The sequence below is a fragment of the Episyrphus balteatus genome, chromosome 1 (genome assembly GCF_945859705.1).
Source record: "Episyrphus balteatus chromosome 1, idEpiBalt1.1, whole genome shotgun sequence".
Classification (NCBI taxonomy): Eukaryota; Metazoa; Arthropoda; class Insecta; order Diptera; family Syrphidae; genus Episyrphus; species Episyrphus balteatus.
Window position 1 is genome coordinate 110,610,072 of NC_079134.1, and position 25,044 is coordinate 110,635,115.

Here is a 25,044-nt window from a genome sequence, read left to right on the forward strand (position 1 = left end):
ACCTACAAAACTAGAGATGCCGCTGAATATTCGGCCATATTTAAATTACGTTTACCGTAAGCAGGGCTTTTTTAAACTTTTAACTACGAATTCCTCTCCTAAAAATACTTAAAAAGGATATTGGCAAATTTTTCGCTTCTACACAGTTCAAATGACTATTTGATTTAGCGGGATTAAGAATCGGCTGCAGTTACATATAGTTGATACAAAGTATTGTGATTTCTAAAAAAAAATTTGTTTGGTCGGAGCTAACGCCTAACGATTTTAATATTTCATAGTACTGTCTGGGAAGATCCCTTGCAGTTTGTACTCAAGTCCCTCATGCCAAACCTTGTCAAAGGCTTGTGCAACATCTAAGAAAATAGCTGAACATACTTGTTTTTCTTCTAATGCTTTTTCTATTACATCCGTTATTCTATGAACTTGGTCTATCGTGGAATGTTTATTTCTAAAGCCAAACTGATGATTTGGGATTAACCTTCTTTCTTCTATAATTTTGCTAAGTCTCTTCAGAAGCAGTTTTTCAAAAACTTTTGCCATAATTGGTATAAGCGATATTGGTCTGTAAGACGTCACTTCTGTAGGTGGCTTACCTTGCTTGGGTATGACAATAACTTCAGCAATTTTCCAATGGTGTGGGACATACCGTTGCTTAAGGCATGCATTTAATATATATTGGAGTTTTATGAAGGCTTTCAAAGGCATTTCTTTCATAACCTTACTGCTAAGATCGTAACCTGGTGATTTTTTATTTGATAGTTGATGTTAACACATACTTTTTATTTCTTTTAATCTTACAATTGGTATTTCACTTTCATCTATCTTATAAACAAACTGTAAGCTATTTTCAGCCGCGTTTGTTGGGTATGGCTTAAAAACATTTGCAAGATGCTCCGCGAAAAGGTTAGCTTTTTCTTTTGGGTTACCGATCGATTTCCCATCTTGAGATTTCAAACTTTAATGGAAAAGAAAATGATTGTGAGGCGCGTGATTGGTTGCTTTCTGTAGATGCAGTGGCTGATCTCAATAGGTGGTCGGATGCATTTCGTCTGGAGTGCGTCAGATTTCATTTAGTTGGAGCTGCAAAGAGCTGGTACAATTCCTTAACAATATCCACTTGGGCTAAATTTAAATCTGAGTTCGAGAGTACATTCACAAGTCCTTTGGATACAGCAGACAGATGGAAGTTGCTACTCGAGCGAAAGCAGCGAAAGGGTGAAGATATCATCGATTATTTCTTTGAAAAATTGCGAATGTGTAACGATTTGAAACTGAGTTTCACAGAAATAAAAACCCAAATTATCGATGGTATCATATCCAGAGAGTTAAAACAATTTCTGTTGTGTCGTTCACATACTAACACCAACGAAGTTGTTAGAGACATCAAGTATCATTTCCAACTGATGGGACCTTCAGCTTCAGAATCTGTTCCAACGAAGAGAATAGGCGGCGAGTACAAAAGTCATTCTTCGGTTCCAGAGAGGTGTTCTAAATGCAAAGGTGGACACAAAGACGAATTCTGTACTCAGGGTAAAGCGAAAGATGAAATCAAATGCTTTCGTTGCCTAACTCCAGGGCATTATAAGAGTGAATGCAAAGTTGAGGTTAAATGCATTCGTTGTGGCAATCCGGGACATATGATGAAAAATTGTCCAAAGAGTAAAACGGATTTTCGTACACCAAACGTCACATCAAATGTCGGCAAGAGTGAATCGTCTTACAAAGTTGCATGTGTGAGTTCATCTGAGGGTACATCTAAAGATTTAAAATATTATCAAACTGCAAAATTGAATGGACATGAGATGAAAGCATACATTGATAATGGTAGCAAATGTGTTATGATCAGAGATTCTTATGCTAAGAAACTCAACATTCAATACGAAAAAACATCAGATACTATTTGTGGTTTTGGTAATGGCAAGATCATGTCTTTGGGAGTGTTCGAGGCTAGCTTTCAAGTTGACCAAGCCGAGGCCAAGGTTAAAGTTCATGTGGTTCCAGATGAATTTCTGCAGATTCCACTTTTGATTGGACAGCCTTTTACCGAAAACGAATACATTACCATTGTGAGTTTTTGAGGAGCGACAGATCGTAGACGAGGAATGCTTCAAGGACCTGGTAGTTCCACCTTTACCAAAACAAGAAGTAAAACTAAGGGCGAAAAAAGAAACAGTCATTCCTGCGGGTTATATTGGTTTTATAACTGCTTGTGCTGACGAGATAGAACAACGTACAGATATTTTCATCAATGGAGGTGCAAATCGTGGAGGTTCCTTGATTCCGAGTTGAGTGGTGAGCATTGAAGATGAAGTTAACGAGATTGGAAATGGGATTGTTAAGCCTAATGCGACTAAAATAGAAAGTGTAGCTGAGTTTCCACCACCACAAAATGTTCACACGTCAAAAATGCAACAGCAACACCGAGGGCGAACGGCCAAGTCGAAAGATTGAACCGCAGTATTACACCGATGCTAGCAACTTTGAGTCAAAAAGCTGATGGCTCCGATTGGGATCAATTTGTGAAAGTTGTACAATGGAGTTTAAACAACACGATACATGCAACTTTAAAGAAGACACCGTTTGAAGTCCTATTTAACTATGATCCGAGAAGTATTGACGAAAGTCCCTTAGACGACGAGTTTAACAACGGCCAGATATCTAAAAATATACAAGACGTTCGAGAAAGTATGACTAAAGTTATTAAAGAGAATCAAGTGTATCAACAGAAGCTATATAATAGTAAGAGGTGTGAAGCAAATAAGTATGTACCTGGAGATTTTGTCATGGTTAAACGAGCTTATGGTCCTACTGGAGATTCTCAGAAATTACTGCCTAAATATAAGGGTCCGTACGTTGTAACAGAGGTTTTACCGGGAGACAGATATCGAGTTCAAGATATTCCTGAAATGCAAAGGTCACAAAGATTCTACGATGGTATAGCTGCAATTGATGATTTGAAACGAGTACTCGCATCAGATAAAGTCCAATCAAGTGATGAAGAAAGTGTTTAGTCGAATGTGGTACCGCAGACAACATCAACAGAAGGCCGACCGACAAGAACTAAAAGGAGGGATTAATCGAGGGCGATTATTAATGTGGATGGCCGAATGTTAACTGCCCCACTATTAATAAGCTGCAATTATAAATAAAGAGAGACAACAACATGAGACGACAAATATACGAACTGCAATAAGGAGATTGAGAAAAAGAAGATACAGATACAGCGAATTTATCTATACAGCGAGAGTGTAGCGAAGCGAGTCCTTTTAATTTTTTATAAATTTTATATTATTTTGTTTCTTCTCAATTCATTTTATACTTACAAATAATAAAACTTTAAATTAAAAAACATTCATTGTTTAAAGGGTGCGTTTCTTTTTCATAAAATTTGGAGAAGATTACAATTGTTAATTTAATGATTCTTGCACATAATAATAAATTAAATTTATTCTTGAAAAGGCTCCGCCAACTGACAATTTTTTTGTTAGGGGTCCGCATACTCTGAATGTTTGAGAACCGTTACGTTAGATGATTAAAATATTGATACATTAAGAAATGTTGTTTTTATACGTCATTTTTCTTGGGAAAACTTTTATTAATGTATAAAAAATAACAAAACTTAATTTTTTTGTAAGAGATGAACCAATTTATAAAAAGTAATGTGTATATGTAGTATTTAGACTTTTACTTTTTTACTTAAAAATATTTTGATGTGTTTTTAAGCCATTTGAACATCAGTTTTTGAGTTATTGACATGTCCGGGAACGCTGTTTTTGGGTATGTTAGATGCAATAAAAAACAAATTTAAACTTTTCTTACCGAAACAAATATATTCGTAGATGCGTGTCTACTATTTTAATTGGTAAATGAGAAACAAATTTTAAATAAATGTTATTTTGATTTAAAAAAATGCCTGGACATCAAATTTTCCACCTCCATGATTTTGACCCATACTTGTTTTGGAGGGCAATTTGATTTCAGATTTTGTTTTGTTTTATTTTATTTTTTTTTTGTACCTACTCGTATATATAGTACCTACATTTTCCAAATTTCTTTAAAAAGTCTTAAAAATTTAAACAACTTGAACTCTAAGAGCAAATTCGTGCGACCCAGTCGTGCATTTTTTTTTTTTTATTTTGGGTCATTTTTATTTTGAAAATTGTGTCTGGCAAGGCGTTGAAACCATCAAAACTGTCTGGCTCTTGAGGTAACATCTTTTGATAGTTCCCCAAGTAAAATACATATTAAATTTAGCTTTCATACTATAACGAAAGTACAATCATAATTTATTCAAGTTTAGGGGTGTCTGGAAGGGGGAAGCAACCGCAATGGATGACGAAATTTCTAAAGTTAATCTTAAGAATATATAAAAAAAAAATGAGCTTTATACTTTAACGAAACTAATGCATTTTTTTTAAACCTTTACTACCGGTTACCTGCCAAAGTAACCACAACTAATCCTCATCCTTGATGCTTTTGCGACTATCTTCTGTCAATCTTTTATTGACATACCCAACAATGTGGACGTGGATTACATCCGTTATTTAGAAAATTGCCCACAAGTTACATTTAATAATATACAAATTGATACTTGTAAAGTATCCTATTTTCTTTCATTACTACATGAAGATTATTCTGTTGGACCAGACGGTATTCCTGCAGCAGTTTTGAAAAATTGTAAATCAATTTTATCTCTTTCACTTAAACTTATTTTTGAATTATCTCTCAAGTTAGGTAATTTTCCTAGCATTTGGAAACAAGCGTTTATTACTCCTGTTTTTAAAAAAGGAGTTAAATCCAATATAGTCAATTACAGACCCATATCTAAGCTGTCTTGAATTCCAAAGCTTTTTGAGCAAGTTGTTTGCGATAGCTTGGCGTTCCACTGTAAAAGAATTATTTATGCATTCAACAGCATAGCTTTATGAAAAAACAATCGACGGTTACAAACTTGCTTACTTTTTTACATAAGTCCTCAAATACATTAGAAAGTGGACAGAAACTTGACTGTATCTTTACGGACTATTCTAAGGCTTTTGACCAACTCTCCCATGACATTATCAAAGGAGACTGGGCACTTTTGTATGGGACGTGGCCCATCGGTGTAACACATTGTGACATACATCAAATGAAAGGTCTCGATGAGTGTATTGTTTTTTAGTATGGGCACAAGTCTGTATCTCGTACAGGGAAAGTGCAGTGATGCATTTTATGTTCAAAAATATGTGTAATAAAATTCAGAAAAGTATACATTTTCACTATATGGTCGATTAAATTGTTTCAAAAACATTACATAACTGTGTTGGAAGTTCAATTGGGCTATTCCATCACCAGTTTTCACCCATGACTTAATGCATTTAACACTTTTATATGGGACGTGGCTCATTCGTGTAACACATTGAGGCAAACATTAGATGAAAGATCTCAATGAGCGTGTTATTTTTTTGTATGGACGCTCATCAGTACCTTTTATTTGATGTACATAAGTCTCAATGTGTTACATGTATTTTTGAGCATAAAATGCATCACTGCACTTTCCCTGCACGAGACACAGACTTTTGGCCATAAAAAAAATAAACTAATCGAGACCTTTCATTTGAAGTATGTATCAATGTGTTACACAAATGAGCCACGTTCCATACAAAAGTATTTTAATGCATTAAGTAATGGGTGAAAACTGGTGATGGAATAGCCCAATTGATCTCCCAACACAGTTATGTAATTTTTTTGAACCAAGTTAATCGAGCGTCTAGTCAAAATGTATACTTTTCTGAATTTTATTACATACATTTTTAGACATAAAATGCATCACTGCACTTTCCCTGCACGAGATACAGACTTGTGCCCATACAAAAAAATAGTACACTCATCGAGACCTTTCATTTGATGTATGTCTCAATGTGTTACACCAATGGGCCAAAATGCCCACTCTCCTTTAAATTAAAAACTCTAGGTTTCCCTTTAGGCTTCGTTAATTGGATTTCTTCTTATCTTGAAAATAGATCTTATCAAGTGAAGTTCAGAGACGCTCTCTCAAAATCGTTCATCGCAAAAAGGTGTTCTGCAAGGAAGTCATTTAGGACCTCTTCTTTTTATTCTAGCTATAAATGATGCCCCATTATGTATTCACCATAGCGAAATTCTCATTTTTGCAGATGACATGAAAATTTATAAAAGTATCAAATCGGTTATTGATCGGAGGCTTCTGCAAGAGGACATCAATCATTTTTCTATGTGGTGTTTTGAATCCAATAAAATGTCAGACAATGATTTTTTTCGAAAAAACGTGCTCCTAGTTTGTATGAATATAAAATATCCCAACCCACATTACAGCGTGTTCAGAGCTTTAACCCTCTACTGCATGAATTAATATTAGCGGACGAAAAATTAAAAATGCTTTACATGGGTTCTTTGGGTTGTTTCAAAACGGTTTACATTAAAAAAATTTGTTTAAATTAGTTTGTTTAAAAAATTTGTTTATAAGCCAAATTTGGCTTCGTATGCATTAAGGGGTAGGAAATTTTACTAATTTTATTTATTCAGATTATGTAAAGAATAAAATTAAAAATATCAAAAGATAAATATTTATCATTTAAAAACAAAATAAAGTAAAATAAATACATTGCATTACAAAAGGTTAAGAAAAGCAATTTGTTTTTTCCGTTATATATATTTTTTTGATTCACATTCTTTCCACTGTCAAAGTAAGTCTTGCTCCAACATTTTCACCTACTCCCAGATCTTAAAAAAAACTAAAAAGTAGTAAAATGATTGAAAAATATTATAGGTGAGCCTCCCTCCCCCTAAATTTTTTGTGGTTACGCCCCTGGAAATGAGGTTAACATAAAAAAATGTCTCTAATAGCGAAGGGGCTCCATTTCTGAAGTAAAACATAGCTTCCAAACAAAATAAAAATGTAAAGGAACAAAATTTTCCAACAAAAAAATTTAACAAATTGTGTAGATTTAAAACCCCTTAATCCATACGAAGCCAAATATGGCTTCCGTACTTTTTGCCCTCCCAAGACCAGGCCAATAATTTTTTTTCAATAAAAATTGGTTCATAGCATACATAATAAGACATTCGATCAAAAATAAATTTTTAATTCCACTTTTCTTTCCAAACAAACGCAGTAATTAACACTTAAAGTATGAATATATTCTACACTTTCGATTTCAATGCACACGACTGATCGACTCACCTGTGATCATAAAATACACCTTTATTTTGTGTCGGACACACGAAAAAACTATCTCTATGGGTTCTCAGAAACACAAAGAAGAGGATTGTATTGAATCTGTACCATTTTTTTGTGACAGAGAAGAGAAAAGTGCATACAAATAGACAAAACCATATTTGGCTTCGTATGCAGTAGAGGGTTAAAGACCTAGGGGTTAATTTTAGTTATAATCTTGATTTTTCCGACCATATCAACGTCATCGTGAATAAGGCCTTCTCTATGCTAGGTTTTGTGAAGCGTTGGTCAAAAGAATTTCAAGATCCTTATGTGACTCTTTCCCTCTACAATTGTTTAGTACGTCCCCACCTTGAGTACGCATCGCAAGTCTGGACTCCTTTTTAAGAGACCCATAATGTAAGACTGGAATCAGTACAACGTCATTTCATTCGTTTCACCTTAAAAGGACTGCCATGGTCAGATCCTTATTATCTTCCTCCTTATGAACATCGGATTAATGTGTTTTTCTTAGTGTACGTTTTTTGTAGTTATTATTTGCTTACTAACTACTAACACTGCACTAAGTGATGAGCCGGATAACACAGTTTTGTGTTGGCAAATGGTCGCCAGACGGTGCTTGCTATAAGCGCTCTTCGGCTATGAACTGTATAAAAAAAAAAAAAATAGTCCCTGGTCGTTCTTACCTTGAGGGAATGCAGATAAACTTTCAGCTTAAGGTCTGGACGTCGTCGTGACTCCTGCTCTATTAAAAAAGTTAAAATATTTCTGTTTTAGCCAGTACCCAAACAGACCTTATATCAAATTAATTCTATGATTTCAATCGTTTGTGGAGTTAAGGACTTTACAAACATAATTAATTTATTTTTAATGCATAATATCATACCATATTAATTTTTTTTTGTTCCTTTATTCTGGCACATCACCCTTTCGTTATTAGCATTTTTTGTATTCCTAAAAACTTTTGCCAACTTACTTTAAGCTACGGTTTTCTTATCTTAAAAACACTTTTAAGTCAGCTGCTGATTGTATTAAAACTTTGATGCCTGGCATAAATCCAGCTGTCTGCGCAAAATCAGTTCCAAAAGCTATTGAAGTATGAGTTGCTAAGGCGTTACCATAATCACCAATTTGAATATACTGTACAATTTGATTCAAGGCTTCTATTGTATTAGTAGTAAGCTAAAAATAAAAACAATATAAAAGAATATTCATTGCTGCAAACTTGAAGCAATTAACTTACTCTTCCATCCCTTAAGCAGTCATAAAGGGTTTCTAAACGTTTTGTAACATCTACAAACTTCCTTTTCGTTCGCTAAAAATGGATTAATATATCAATTAGCATTTTTTATAATAAAATTCAAAGGCTGAGAAAAAGGAGACGTAATTATTTTTTCTTATGTTTCTCACTAATATGGCTTAATTTTATAACTTTAATTAAGATGTGATTGTTATCTACTGTCTATATCTGACTGAAACCATACTTAAGATAAGCAGACCTCAATTGTCCCTTTGGTCGGTATCCTTACAGGTCACAACTCAATGGGAACACACATGAGCAGAATGGGTATTGTCTCATCTGACATGTGTAGAGGGTGTCAAGACGAAGAGGTGGATTTTTTTCTCAGCCAATTTTTAACCGAAAAACCGAATTTTGAGCATTTCAAAAATCAAACTCCTGGATTTAAATAGTATTTCCGACGTTTAACATTGAATCGCTTTTTTTACTAATGTGGGATTTTTAGGAACCTTTTGCAATTGATGTTTGTATCATTTTCCAGCTCTATACGAGTTCACGGGCGTTACTTTTTTTACAGGAGCATTTGATATACTATACGAAAAAATTGAATAAATAAATACACTCTATTTTTAAACAAGACCTTTTAGTTGCATACAAAAAAACATAAAGTCAAATTATAATAAAAAATAACAAGGCTAACTTGGAACACGAAAGCATTTCAAAAGCTTCTTTGGCGTTAATCATCATCACTTACTCGAATTGTATTAATATGCATCAACAGAACTTGTTACAAACAGTGGATATGCAAAATAACGGACATGATCTAAACCAAAGAGAACAGCGGTGTTCTTATTCTCCTTCTTCTGCATTCAAGTTTTTAATTTCTTTCTCAATATAATAACTTTCATACGCATCCAGTCTGTTGCATTTGTATACATGTTTGATTAATTTGATGGTATGCTCATTTTCACCAATTTCATGACTTTCAGTTACAATGTGATCCACAAAGGTTGATTGTTTTAGTTTGTTGTTTTTTGAACAATAACAATGCTTTGTATCCCACTAATATATTTCGTTTAGTTTGGACATGTCGCACATACCTCGATTTGTAATATCTACGCGGTTGATAAAAAGAAAATCTTTAAATAAGAAAAGAGCAATGAAATTATCGCGGGTGAAACATTAATACTCATTCGAAGTTTATTTACAAACAAATACAAAAATATTTTAATTAAACTTTAATTTGAAAGGGTTAGGTTAGGTTAGGTTAGGTTATGTGGGCTGACAGTTGATATTGTTACCGTCACACTTAGATCAATGTAGATCCCTTGTGATACCCTGAAGTATTGTAACTTCATGAAAAAAGTGTTAACCTATGAATGCTATGGTTGTTCGAGCCATTTGGAGGACTTGACAAAGTTCAGTAGGCTATTGCCTGAGAGTTCCGCTAGTTCTTCTAATTCATTAAAGAAGTAGTTTCCTAAGAATTTTTTCCTAGTGCGACAGAGTGCTGGGCAGTGACAGAGGAAGTGAACAGTGTTTTCCTGTTCGTCCTCATTACCGCAGCCTCTGCATAGATCATCCGTACAAAGCCCCATTTTCTTTTTGTGGTATCCCAGTAGGTTATGACCCGTTAAGACGCCTATTAGGGATCTTAAAGAAGGCTTACTAAGTAGTAAGATCTTATTTGATTTTTTCTCGTCGAAGTTCGGCCATAGTTTCCTGGTGTGACCGCAGGTTTCTAGGAGGTTCCATCTATCGTTGGTTTTTTGTGAAATCTTGTTGACGATATTTCGCCTTATTTCACATTGTGGGATTCTAATGTTAAGGTCTATGAGAGAGGGATCAAGCATTGAGCCCTCCCTTGCAAGCTCATCCGCTTTTTCGTTTCCGAACACATCACTGTGGCCGGGAACCCAGCAGAGTCTTACATTATGCTGCATACCAAGAACCCTAAGCTCTTCGCGACAGCAAGAAACAAGCTTAGACTTGATTAAGGTGGCAGAAATCGCTTTTATTGCTGCTTGGCTATCAATGAAAAAGGTGATGTCAGCAGGTGATATCGCCATCATGGATATTTGTTTAGCAGCATTTTTCACTGCCAATATCTCGGCTTGGAAGACACTGCTGTGATCGGGGAGCCTGAAAGAACTGGCAAGGTTGAGGTTTTCTGAGTAAAAACCTGCACCAACCCCAGTGTTCATTTTCGAACCATCGGTAAAGATGGCGATAGTCGACTCATTTGAGAAAGGTATACTGTTTTCCCAATCTTGTCTGTTAGGGAAACTGACATTAAAGGACTTGTTAAAGTCTAAGTAGGGGGTCATGTAATCTGTACTAACGTTGTAGCCAACGTAGTTAGAAAGGATCGTAGTATGGCCGTTTTGACTAGTATTCCAAATGTTGGTTTGACTGAGTCGTAGGGCGCTGTTCGCTGCCAATTCTTGTACAAATAGATCTAAGGGAGTGAGATTAAGGATTGCTTCCAGACCCGCGGTTGGAGTGGACCTCATCACCCCCGTAGTACTAATGCAAGCTGCTCTTTGTACTTTGGTTAGGGTCTTCAAGTTCGTGGATTTCTCCAGAGCTTGCCACCAGACTAAACTGCCATAAGTCAGAATGGGTCTGACAATGGCGGTATACATCCACATGATTATTTTAGGATTTGGTCCCCAGTTTCTGCCAAGAATTCTATTACATGAGTAGAGTGCAAACGTGGCTTTCTTATATCTTTCTTGAATGTTTGGACCCCAGTTAAGTTTCTTATCCAAGATCACTCCGAGATATTTCGCTTTATCCGAAATCTTAAGTGGGGTGCCATCAATTTTTGGCACTGCAAAAGGAGGAATTTTCCTTCTGTTTGTGAAAAGTACCAGTTCTGTTTTAAGGGGGTTTACTTTAAGACCGCATCTCCTGGCCCAGTTACTGACCTGGGATAATGCGCTTTCTAATTGTTCGCTTACAGTGGTTAGGTATTTACCTGTCGCTAGAAGAGCTAGATCATCTGCGTAGGCTATAACCTTGACGCCGCTGTTTTTCAATTTGATGAGGATCTCATTCATCACCAAAATCCAGAGAAGAGGTGATAGAATACCCCCTTGTGGGGTTCCTCTAGATGCGTACATTTTTATATGTGACCCACCTAATTCACTATTTATTTGTCTGTTTTTTAACATGCACACGATCCATTTTATGACCGTGCCTTCTATTTTAAGATCAGTGAGTGCTTTTTCAATTGCACTATTGTGAACATTATTGAATGCTCCTTCTATGTCTAGAAATGCTGCGAGGGTATATTCTTTAACCACAAGTGACTTTTCTATCGTTCTGACTGCACAGTGTAAAGCTGTCTCTACACTTCTACCTTTTGTGTATGCATGCTGAAAGGGTGATATAGTATCCGGTATTAAATAACTGCGGATATGTATATCGATTAACCTTTCAAGTGTTTTGAGTGTAAAAGAAGTTAGACTGATAGGTCTGAAATCTTTGGGTTCTGTGTAACTGGATTTGCCAGCTTTTGGTATAAAGACAACTTTGACTTCACGCCATATTTTAGGTACATACCCCAATTGTAGGCTATTTTGGAATATTGTGATCAAGTATGGAACAATGAATTCACTACTTTTTTGCAGCATCAAGGGGAAGACGCCGTCTAGGCCTGGAGATTTATAAGGAGAGAAAGAGTTGATGGCCCAGATCAACTTTTCTTTCGTAATAATTTCTCTAGGAATTTCACATATTGAGTGCAAAGAGTTTGTGGAATCATTGTCCAATTCAGAGTTACAACCTGGGAAGTGGGCTTCCACCAGTTTCTGTCTTGAACTTTCTCTGACTGGTTTTATAAGATTCCCAGTCACTTTCTGTTCTAGTGCGTTTAGCAAGGATTGAACAGTTTTCTTGTTTCTTTTCTTATGCTAGTGAGCTCAACAGTCCACCAGGGTGGTTTGTTGTTTTTCTTCGCAGCGGCAATGAGAGGACAGCTTTTGTCCAATTGAAAGGGTACATTTAAACCTTTTAATTTTAGATTTGGCTATAAAATTTAAATTAAATAAGTAAATCGTCACTGGGAAGGGTTCAAAGTGCGATCGCAACCAAATCCGTCTTATCTTTTTAGCAAGCGGGTGTCGTTCGCGAAAGAACGAGTTCAATGAACTAGTTCATTTTGGTGAACTAGTGAACTAAGTTCACTTACTTAGTTCAATTAAGTTCCCGATTAGCGAAGAAGATATTTTTCAACAGCAACCCAGAGCAGTCGTTATATGACAGAGCTTGCGCTCACCTTATACCATCACTTTTTTTATATATTGTTTGGTGAAATGAAGTCCCATCTGTATAAGGAACTTTCAAACTTTGTCCTTGTTCTAAACGACAGCACCGTTTTAGATCGACGGACGTTTAAAAAATAGGGATTCATAAACCAAAGTTCATATGAAACTGCATGGAATTCTCTGCGGAACGAAATCGGTTCTTCTGCTTTACCTGAATATTTATATGTAAAAGGCACAAAGTCGCTTGTGTCAGTTTTAGCATTTTTTCTTCACGCACCACTACTCTAATTTTGTGTGCAAAAGGCATAACAGCATAAATCGACTTATGTCAAAAATGTAATATATAAATTATTTCTATCTTCGTGAGCTCACACCCACATAAGACTTAAAAATATGTAATATATATTATGGGACCAGTTTACCTGACTGACGTTGAGTGATTGAGACTCATTTTACAACAAATTATTCTTTGTTCTTAAACAATACTTGTTGGTACAAACACTTAAGACAAACTTGAACTTTTGATGTATGTTTCAAGTTTTGTTCACGAAACCTGGTATGAACTGTATATTATATTAAAAAAGCTCAGTCGTTCACAAAAAATTTAAAACTTGACGTTTTGGAACCATGGTCACTGTTCGCGAACACCCGGAAAGAAGTGTACATATTAAACAAAAAACTGCTTTTGGGTTTTATGGTGTTTCAATAGATACAATTTTTACTGCAATGATAATGAAATATTTTGAATTATATTTACCGGGTCCGAAGCCTCCGCAAGGCACTGAGTTTTTAACTCCTCAAAAAGCGTTTGCATGTATATGAATTCTTCTGGTAAAGTAGGCTTCTCCAAAGGTGTTTCTAACACACGTTGTTGAACTGGAGCTGGTAGTTCTTGATAACCCGTATGTTGTTGATACATGGTAAGATTAGCAGCTGGTGTTGTTGGAAAATTCGAATGAGTTGGCTGAAGGTTATTATTTTGCTGTATCACATTGTAGGGCATTTGTGGCGAGAGTTGATTAATACTTGCTTGAGGTGGCATTACTTGATTCTGTGGTTAAATTAATTTTGTAAAAAATGAGGTTTTAAGAAAATTTAAATATTTACTTGATAGAATGCATTAGGGTCTAAATAGCCATTTTGATTGGGATCAATACCGAACAAAGGGTGTGTTATTGCTGATCCTGAGGGTTCCATTTTTTTAATCTGTAAAAACCAAAACTGTTTTATTTGATATGTTTTATTTAGCAATTAAAAGAACAAAAAAATTCCTGATTTTTTAGTCATTTTTGATAGGATGTATCTCAGTACATTTTTTTAAGATTTTAACATTTTAGTACAAAATATTTTATTTAAAATGGAAAATCAAAAATTCAAGGAAAAACATCAGAAAATAAGTTTTAAAGCAGAAACAAAACAAATTTAATTTCGTTCAAGATTTCGTTAACGAAATTTTGTATGGAAAATTTCATTTCGCGTACTAGGCTTTAAGAAAGTGGGAAAGTTTTTTCCTGATAAAATGATTATTATTTTTAAATAGGCTATTTGTTAAGCTTCTTTTTGTTTTGTTGTTTGAATTTGACTATAAATACATCAACAACGGGTCACTTTACAGAACAGGATACATTTGAAAACTTCAATTAATTTTCTACACGGAAATTAAGTTTACTTTGCAAAAAAAATGTTTACTTCCATTTGAAATCAATAAAATAGGACTTTTTCGTTTTTAAGAAAATTAGTGATAACACTAAAATGAGGCTTTATTATTAAAACTTATAATACCTGAAATAAATCTACAAAGTTACAGATTTATTCATTGTTTCGACTATGGTGTTGATTTCCGTAACTTCAATATTGTTACGTGATAACGTCAAAAGAAAACATAAAAAGTATAAACAACAAAAAATATTCTCCATAGAATAAACTTGTTAGTTGAAAAAAATTAGATCCGCGTTTTATTACTTAATAAACTTGATCTTTGAGCTCACCTGTTGCTTATTAGATTTCAGGGCTGGTGGGTCATTCCAACCAGGAGGTGGAGTTGGATTTCTCTGAATTGGATTTTGTTGTTGTATCGAAGACACTGGTTCCATCGCAGCAATTCCAGGCAAATAATTACTTTGTGGAGTTTGCATGGAATTCATTTGCATATAATTGTTATGCATTGCATGTACTTGGGAAGGAGTGGAATTATAAGCTGTAGGATTTTGTGGAATTGGCATATTATTGAAATTAGTTTGAGATAATCCTGGTATTTGATTATAGCTCCCACTATAATTTGAGGAACCGTATTGGGGGCCACTTGATACAGATGGGTCTAAGATATATTTTGGACGGGATGTCAATGAAGTGGATCCCTGAGAGCTCACGCTAGACGGTCTTGGTGGATGCATAAGGCTTTCGTTAATTTGTGCTGCAGATGGTGGTTTTGCTACTGTTTGTGGTAACAATTGGTTGAGATTATGTGAGTTTTGTACCTGCGGATTGAACATCTTTACAGGGTGAGAAGATTGGCCAGCCAACTGTCCAACGGGTGGAGGAAGATTCCATTGATTTACAGCAGATAATCCGGAATTATATCCAGTTTGCATTTGATCAGGCGGAGATATATTATTTGGAAGATATCCTTGTGGGTGAGACGCGATATTTGCTTGCTTGTCACTAAAAGAATGGGGTCCACTCAAAATTTCTGTATTTGATTTCTGGTTAATAATTTTATTCAAACGATCTCGCAAATCATTTAATTGCGGATGAGTTGATGGTCCTACTGCAAAAACGTATGCCACTGCTATGCTTATAGCACCCTGTGCTGCTAGGAGCGACCCGTATTCGAATGTTAACTCAGCAAATTTTCCCTCTGGTTCAACAACAATTCCTTGTTGTTCAAGGGATTTACTTAATATCATTACTATTTCCGCAAGTTCTTGCAATTCAGTAACATTCAGCTCATATTCAGCATTTTTCTCTTCTAAGCGTTTCAACTGATGCCATGCATCTATAACTTTATCTACATTGCACGCACAGATATAGCATAGTAAAGCACTTTTTGTATACTCGACTTGAGAGTTATCAGCAAGCAAACGGTCTCCCAATTTTTCGCATATATTAACCACTTTACGGTCGCCATGCTTAAGTACAGCAACGAGGGCTTTTTTCCAGGAATCTATAGAGCAATGAGACACAAAGTCCATCCAATCTCTTGATATTAAAGCTGATATAACTTTTGATAAATCCCCTTCACGTTTCTTCAAAAATCTTTCTTGTGTTTTAGTCAAAAAATCAATGCTTAATGTAGAAGCAATAACAAGAGCATCGGCTGGCCGACATGTATCAAAGCAAAGTTCAACTGCAGCTTCAATATTGCCAGTAATAATTGCTTCAGAAATCAATCCGTCTAAATCTTAATAAAAAATATCCAATAATAAAGTTATACAAATTGAATAAATTATAACTATAATATTTACCATCTTTTGGTTCAGTGGTTTTCTCAATTTTGTCCTTATTTTTATTATTTTCAGAATCTGAATAATGATCATGAATTCCAGTTTCCTAGAAAAAAAGTATAAATAACCGTATTAGTTTTAAAAAAACAGAAATATTCTTTGATAAAAAATGTATAACGTATACAAAACTTTAAGACCGTTCATTTTTTTTAAATGAAGTGTAGTAAGTGTAGATTTTGTAGTAGTAATACTTTTTTAATTGAGAAAAGTTTTATTATTTATCTTCTACTAGTTTTGCATTAACATTTTTTTATAAAAAAATGCAGAATTTGCTAAACAATACAAATGGAACCTACGGTAGAGTGTTCCAGATTTCCAAAACCTTTAATTTCAATATGCATAGGGTGTAACAAATAGTTCTTTTACAGTCGCGACATCAACTAAATTTTTCGTACACATACTTACGTTATATTATATACTAGTCTAGTACGCAGACAAGAACATGTAGATCTGAAGAACAAAAGCATGTTCAAGAAAAAAACCAAAAGCCAGCATACCAAAATCGAAAACTAGCATACACCTCATACTCATCCTTGTTTGAAATACTGGCATCCTCACAAAATCAACATGCCATCAAAGTGAACTCTTAAATATTGAATTTCATAGAACAAACTATGGTATAAACGAGCCTCTTAACCGAATGAGCAAACTTTATAATTTAAACGATATTGACTTTAATATGACCAAAAGCAACGCCAAGTATTCAGGAATCAACTTTAACGAGCTCCTGAGATTGAACTATCAATCTCGTTTGGGGCTAAGAAAAAACCAACTTTGCCTTACCCCCTTGATGAAAAGTGCGGCCCGATGACGCCGCCAGCCCATAAACCGCTGAGTCACGCTAAGTGTATTCCATTCATTGAAATGTTGATAAGCTAAAAAGCCTACAATATGGTGATGTAACGCAGTGCGTAGCGTACCTGGCCTCTGCACTCCCTTGGTCTACATTTAGTACTCAAGTGTGACGAAAAAAGTTTATAGAATAAAATGAAAAATAACTAGACTAAGCACCACATAGAAATGTTATAAGGGAGCCTGATGATCGGATTGGCATCCATGGAACAGTGCTGTAACTAAACCCATAAACACATTCAAGATGTTGTTGTTTTTCAAGGATTATAATGAAAAATATTTGATTACATACATCGAAATAAAAAAATGGATGGATTTGCTTGGAACTTGATACACATGATTTTAAAGTAATTTCCAAAAACCGTTGTTATTTAATCTTTTTAATATCGATTGAATTTGGTGCACTAAGAGCCGTTTTCTGAATCGAAACCTAAGCATTTAAATTCTACATAAATCCTTATGTGACAGGTTACGCAGAGGAAAAAGTAGGAAATGAGAGTTTATGTTCAACAAATTTATATTTGCAATAGTATTGGTGTGTATTTGTGTGCTGCACGAATAAAATAATCCGTTTAAAATTACTTTCATTTGAATTCAAAACTATTTTCATTCTTTTTTTGAAACCGTAACAAATTATTTTCAAACAAAAACTTATCGAACAGATGGATGACAATAATAATCCATATTGGTGTTAGTAAAAGAGGGGTAAATCTGCCGAAAAAGGAAGGCAAAAATTGCCAAAATCAGTTTTTTGACAGATCTAAATCAAAAAATAAATTGATTTTTGTACCAAACGAAAACCCCATTAGTTTCGACTCAGCAAATGGCCCTTGTACCTGTTTGCTGAATTGAAACTTAAGCATTTACATAAGTTCTACATAAATCCTTATGTGACAGTTTACGCAGAATAAGAGTTTATGTTCAACATAAATTTATTTGATATTTGATTTAATTTTTTTAAAAATACCCTATCTATCGTTTTCGTTTCGACGTTGATTTCTTTGACACTTTGTATGTATCGTTGAACCCTTTGTTTCCTATTGGTTAAAACAAGAAACCATTTGTTATTTTTATAAGGCAAGTATTGGTTTCGTGACAAAAAAAAAAGGTTGGGGGTTTTAATCATTACGATTATGGAGAATAACTACGATTATGGAGAAGTCCAAAAAAAGGTTTTCGTCATGTCGTCCGTCGGGTCGGTCTGTGCGTCTCACAGTGCGTCGATTGTATTGATATTGATAAGGAATCAACTTTGCAAAAGAAAAATTGTTACATGTAAATGTAATAAAAACAAATTCAACAAAATTGTATGACATTTTCACGCCCACTTTTGTATATGATTATTTATAATTAAAAACGGTTTGCACGCTTGGAATTTAATTGTCTAGTTCGACCCTCTCCGCCCCCTGCCACGTCCACTTGTCTAGATTTTTTTTGAATTCTTAAAAATGGCTTGCATCATTTGAATCAAATTTAGGAAATTTAATTTTCTAGGTGAGTGCTTAAAAATGTCCTATATCAAATGAAGCTATATTTTTCACACAAAATAACTGTACGTAAGTCCCCATATAAACTCCTCCAAGAGCCGAAATACTCAAATTTTGAAGTCATTGCCAAAAGTTGCTTAATGCTAATTAACCACCTCTAATAAAAAAAAGAAGGCATCATCTCTATGCTTCCATATATGCATAACAGCGAAGACGTCCAAGGCTGTTTTAAAAATTGACTAAAAGACAATATACATAAATATAAGAATTGCTTTTTTGTTATGTTTTTTTATCGTAACTTATCGAGAAAAAGGTACATACATACCTTTTATTTATTTTTACTTTTCAAACACGTTATCTAATTATAATATTTTCGTTTATTTTTTAAGCATAAATACAAAATATATTGAGTTTCGATTTCAATAAAAATATTCGGTTTCCTAATTTTTGTGTTTGTGTCCTATATCCAATACAAATTCCACTGGAGATACAATTTTAAGCTTTGATTTTTCATGTGTCTGTGACTGTATGGACAGATATCCTATGTCCATTTTACTATTTTTTTTTAACTCAATTAAATCAATATTGAAAAACCATAACATGCAAATTGCTTTATGTATGGTTGGGAAAATATGTAATCTTTCAAAAAACATACAAATCACTGTGATTAAGCTCAACAAAATAAGCAAACCACCACTTTGAGGTTTAAAAACGCTCTCCTGAAAGTTTTTGGTTTATATGACAAATAAGAACCTACGTGACGACTTGACGGCTATGAAGATGATAAAGAGGGTAATAGCAGACCGTTTATGATAGTTGGAATATTCATAATAAATAATCATAATTCATATTTATTTTGTGGAACCAAAAGCAATAATTCACTTTTTCAAAGTAAGAAGCTAGGGGGAAGTTTTTTTTGTAATTATTTGACTAATTTTTATAGAATTTCACTAATTTCATCTATAAAACAAGTAGACCCAATTGAGGTTTTAATAAAAACCATGTTTTTTATAATTTTGTTTCCTGTTGCCAAACTTTCCTTATGGATGCATTGGGATTAAATTAGGCTGTGAATTTTTCAAAGCTATTCAATTTGCTGATTTTATGGAACGTTAGGTTTGGGTTTAAAAGGTGATGTCTGTGGTATCCAATCATAAGCAGCACTACATGTGAATTTAATTAATATAGCAGCTTCTTTACTATCGCTTTTTTTAAAACTTTAAAAGAATCATGGAATGATTAAAAACCGCATAAGGAAACAAATCCTCACACAAAATTAAAAATTATTGTAGCTATTGCAAAAAAAACTCGAAAAAAAGTTTGACTAATATTTTTCGAACGGCACTGTATAACAATACGCCATACATACATTAAAAGTGTTGGTGTACAAATAATCTTGCGTCCGCCAACAAAAAAAAAATAATAATTAAAAACAATACAAAAAATTAAACATACATACTTGATTGAGAACACCAATTTGATTTGTTATGAGGTCGATGTTATCTTTTATATTTTCATTTTTTAAGTATTTGGAAAATTTATTGCTAATGTCTTCTGTATTGTAACCTAGAAATAAAAAAACATGAGTCTTTAAATAAATCTCATAAATTTATTGTTACAATATTTTTAGCATACCTAATAAATTAAGAATCTCTTCTTTAGGTTCTATTTCAAAATTTGCCTTCAGGAAGTACCACAAATAACGGCTGTCCTGGTCGTTAACTTCATCTGCTTTAGTGCGACAAAACTCAATAAAATTTCTATCAGCTAAAGCATTTTCAAGATTTCTTGCTCGTTCTACAATATTTTGATCAGAAACTATTTGCTGTATTTGCACTGATTTTGATTGAGAGTTAAAAGAAAGTAGTTTTCCTCCAAACTAAAAAAAAAATGTAAATTTTTCAAAGTTTAAATTTAAACCATTAACTTACCGCAAATTTAACGCCACTTTGTTTTTTCATCCATTTAGGTGGCTTTGAAGGATCCGAAAATGTAATCTGATGACTAGGCTGGGGCATTGGTACTTGATCTAACTGATCCATGCCAGGAAATGAATCAGCAATTTTGTTTGATGTCTGAACTTGCTGCTGTGTTCCCCCAAAAAGAGAGTAAATGGATACGTTTCCATCTAAGCTTGAACTTGCTATCAATGCTGGATTTCTGGGGCACCATTGTACATCTGAATACCATTGAGGCGTCACAGCTACTTCGGATAAAATCTCTCCTTCCGGGAGATTGGTGTTAGGATTCCAACAAAAAATTCTATTATCCTTGCCACATGAGACCACCATATCAGAGTCTTTCGAGCACCAAGACATACCCAAAACACCTCTCTGATGGATTTGTATTGTTTTGGCTGGCGCTGTAGCATAGCGGAGGTCCCACATTTGAACTACAGGGGCTTGATCTTCTTCTGATGCTAGCCAAATCTGTGTGGCAACATCGGGATGCCATTGCACAGCATGCCATCTTACCCGAGACTGGGTATCGGATAGTTTTATAATTTGTTCATTCTTCCTTAAGTCCCATATGACACAACGGGAACTAAAAACGGAAGCCAGGATATGTTGGACTTGTCGATTCCATGCAACATTTTGTACGTCTTCAAGTGGTTGCGTTTTTGTTCCAGGCGTCATATGGGTGGCAGTGTTGTTTAAGTCCCAAACAAAGATTTCAGATTCCGAGGCAACTGATGCCAACAAATTGGTTTGAAATGGATTAAAATCAAGACCACGAACTGGCCCAGAATGGCTGTCTTGTCGAGCAATTAAACCTTCTTTCTTTTCAAGCATTTTCGAAGCACTGTACACCATTATATTTCCTTTTTCACATCCACCCACGATAAGACCATTAGGGTGATCACCGTCATGGCCAGTTGGAGACCAAATTATTTTTTGAAACCTGTCGAAAAGAACATAAGTTTAATTGAATTGCGGCGAAGAGAAGGCAACATGTTACCGATATTGACTTGGTAAACTAGCCTTAAGTTCTAGATCATAGCCAGGCTCATTGAGATTAGTACCATAAATTTCCAGCACTGAGTTTCCATTGGAATCAAGTTGTTGTGCCGCTGAGCCAGTGGCCAAATAAATTGGATACAGGTCATCAGGGGACCAAGCCACATTCACTGTTTTTTGCAACTCTTTTACTTTCATATTTATTGGTTAATTTAATTTAACTATATTGCTCCAAAAATAAAGTAGTAGAATGAAATATGTTTGTATTTTTGTTTTTTTTATATTTAAGATTTATTTTTCCCGAATATTCAATTTTATCATAACTAACTGACAAATTTATTTATGACAAGAAAAAATTATTATTTAGCAGCAAAATAAAATCACTAAACGTCAACACTTCCAACGTGGCTGACAAAGTAGTGCTAAAACTGTATTATCATGAGTCACCAATAAAAGTTCTGTTTGGGAACTTTATGAGCGCTTCACATAATGTCGCTTCCTTCTTCTTAGGCCGTGTGGGAATTGCGCTAAATAGTTAAATTCGTGTAAAATTTTTGACACTATTGAGGTGAATAAAAAATTTTCAGCTGTTAAAAATTTATTGGGCTCCGGGACCTGGTTAAATTTGAGTTAAATTTGTTTTGCAGATGGTTTTGTTTTTTTTTTTTTATTAAAAAGAAGGCAGACAAAATTTTAAACAAAAAATTCTTTTTTTGAAATTATTTTGTTCACCTCAATAGTGTCAAAAATTTAACACGGATTTAACTATTTAACGCAATTCACACACGGCCTTAAAGCCTGATACGCTGCTGGAGCTAAATTTTATGGGAATTTTATCTCGGCTAAAATTTAGCGCGAACAGCGTACCAGGCTTTAGTCAGCTATTACATGAAGCCTCAAGAGGCGTGACTCTTTTTAAACATAATGAGTGCAAAAGAGAAAAAGATGAAAGATAAAATTATCCGACCGGAAAGTCGTGGGTCGTGAGTCCGAGACTCTTTTTTGACGTTTCTTTTTCCACTTTTTCTTTTTTCAACAATCCCTCTCATTTCATTTTGCTTCTTGGTGCAATTCAACAACAAAAAAATTTTAAATCAAAAGAGAAATGTCAAATTTGAGTCCTTGAATCAAGAGGCATCGTGTTATAGTACGCGCCACACAGAATGATTATCAAAAGATAATTCGAAAAAAGAGTCAAGCCTCTTGAGGCTTCGTGTAATAGCTGACTTATTCTTAGGTCGTTTCGGGCTTTAAGCCTGGTACGCTGCTCACGCTAAATTTTAGCTGAGATAAAATTCCCATACAAGTTATCGATAACTTGTATGGGATCCATTTTATCTCGGCTAAAAATTTTCGATAATTTGTATGGGAGCTTAAATTTAGCGCGAGCAGCGTACCAGGCTTTAAGCCTGGTAAGCCTGGTACGCGAGCAGCGTTTGACTTAATTCTACCAGAAAACAATTCTAAATTATTCTACGATAGTCTATTGTAACGATGAATTACTGAACTACTTTTAAGATAAAAGTCTGAACACACTACCTACTACTGCAAAGGTAGAAATGTGAACGGACCTTTAGTAATTAAGAAAAATATCCCACTGAACACATCTAAAAATATCCCACTGAACACATCCCAAAATATCCCACTAGACTGGAAGTATGAAGTGCCTCTCCTGGAAAGGAAGTTTCGAGAGGCAGGGACGAGAGCCTTCGAGGACGTTCTCGAGTCTCGAGATTCCGGTATAAAAGGGCAGCGTAGACACCGACCGGATACAGTTTAATCTTGAATATGAAAGAGTACAGTACAAAGTGAAATAAAGTGTTGCGAATTGTTAGTAGCAAATAAAGTGATTTAAAAGTGTGTTTGTTTGAGCGAATAATAAAAGTAAATTGAGTTGAAATAAAGTGTGTTCTTATTTGAACGGAAATATAAGTGCGCGTGTGTTTTAACAATAAACAAAGTGTAAAACATTTTGAAATAAGTAAAAGTGCTCGCGTTTTGAAAAGTTAAAATGGGTAAAACACTAAATCAGTTAAGTTTGACTGAGCTGAAGGCGGAATTAACTAAGCGAGGTCTTCCTACTGCTGGATCGAAAAATGATCTCATTATTCGTCTACAGGATTATTTAACCCAGAAAAACGAAGATTTGGATACATTTCAATTCGAAGTTGAAATGATAGAAGAACGAGTAAGTACTAGTTCCGATATATCATCCATGATGGCTGTTCTCCTTGCAAAATTTGAAGAACAAAAGGATGAACAGAAGAATGTTCTCGAACAAATAGAAAAACAACAGAGTAGTGTTCTAGAAAAAAATCGAGGCGCAACGAACAGAACAAAAGTGTGAACAACAGAATCTTCTCGAAAAATTGGAAACCCAAAAGAACCTTCTAGATGAACAGAAAAACCTCATCGAAGGTAAGCTTGATGCTATCGAGAACAAGTTCGTTGCTCTTGATGCTTCCATCAAAGGTGTTGAAAAACAATCTCAAGAAAAGTTCGAGAAAGTTGAAGAAAAACTCCAGAAAGTAGAAATAAAATTCGATGACAAATTGAAAGGAATGGAAGTTAAAATGCAAAGTTTTACCGAAGAACTTGACAAGGTTCGAAAAATTAAGGTGCGAGAAAGTTCTGGTGAGTATTTAAAGAAGAAAGAAATGCATCCACCAACCTTTGATGGACAAAGTTCTTGGTCGATCTACAAGAAACAGTTTGAGGCAGCTGCCACAACAAATGGCTGGGATGACGAAGACAAATGTATAGCGCTGACTCTTGCTCTTAGAGGTCCTGCTGCTGAGTTGTTACAAACTTTACCACCAGAAAAGAATGGTAACTTTGACGCTCTTGTCCAGGTCATTGAAAAACGCTTCGGAGATGGCCATATGCAGGAAGTCTTCCGCGTACAAGAGTCCAGAAAAGAGGAGAAACTCTGCAACAACTTCAAGCAGATATTGAAAGGTTGGCTCATCTGGCATATCCGACAGCAGGAGACGACATTATCAATCAGTTTGCGACAGAAGCCTTTGTACGTGCTGTATCTAATATAAATCTTCAGCGAGCAATTCGAACAGCTGGAAAACGTTCCCTTCCTGAAGCATTAGCGTTTGCACTGACTATGGAAGCAGCAGAACAGGCTTCTCAAGGCGTTCATCGGGTAAGAGAAGTTGCAGTGGAGGAATGCTCTTGTCAAAAACTCGCATTCCAAAGAAACCAGCGAGACGGAGCTGCTCGATGCTGGAACTGTAACAAGACAGGACATCTCCAGCGGCAGTGCAGTTTGCCACCAAAAAAACTGCGAACACTGTGGAAACAGGAATATTGCCCAACAACAGGTAAGCGATACAACTAACACTCATGCTCATCTTGATTCCCATTCGGGAAACGAGTAAGAACCAACTTCGAGGGGCAGAAGCTGGTTTCTGGTATCGATGGCCCCAGAACCACAATTCAAGTCTCACAGACCAAACGAGACAACAAAAGTCTGATAGTGGAGGCGACCATAAACAACAAACAACACGTGGCTACAATTGACACCGGTG

At 35.0% G+C, this 25,044-nt stretch overlaps 1 protein-coding gene across 1 annotated transcript; it reads right to left on the minus strand.

Moving 5' to 3' along the window:
- Window positions 1-8,012: 8,012 nt before the first annotated feature.
- Window positions 8,013-21,886, minus strand: LOC129914099 (protein transport protein Sec31A). Its single transcript, XM_055993165.1, has 10 exons — window positions 21,507-21,886; window positions 20,480-21,449; window positions 20,184-20,427; window positions 20,008-20,114; window positions 16,171-16,255; window positions 14,695-16,106; window positions 13,814-13,912; window positions 13,464-13,757; window positions 8,439-8,510; window positions 8,013-8,377 (listed from the first exon to the last, which is right to left on the minus strand). The coding sequence occupies exons 1-10, from the start codon at window positions 21,701-21,703 to the stop codon at window positions 8,189-8,191; spliced, it is 3,669 nt and encodes a 1,222-aa protein (XP_055849140.1). The 5' UTR covers window positions 21,704-21,886; the 3' UTR covers window positions 8,013-8,188.
- Window positions 21,887-25,044: the final 3,158 nt, after the last annotated feature.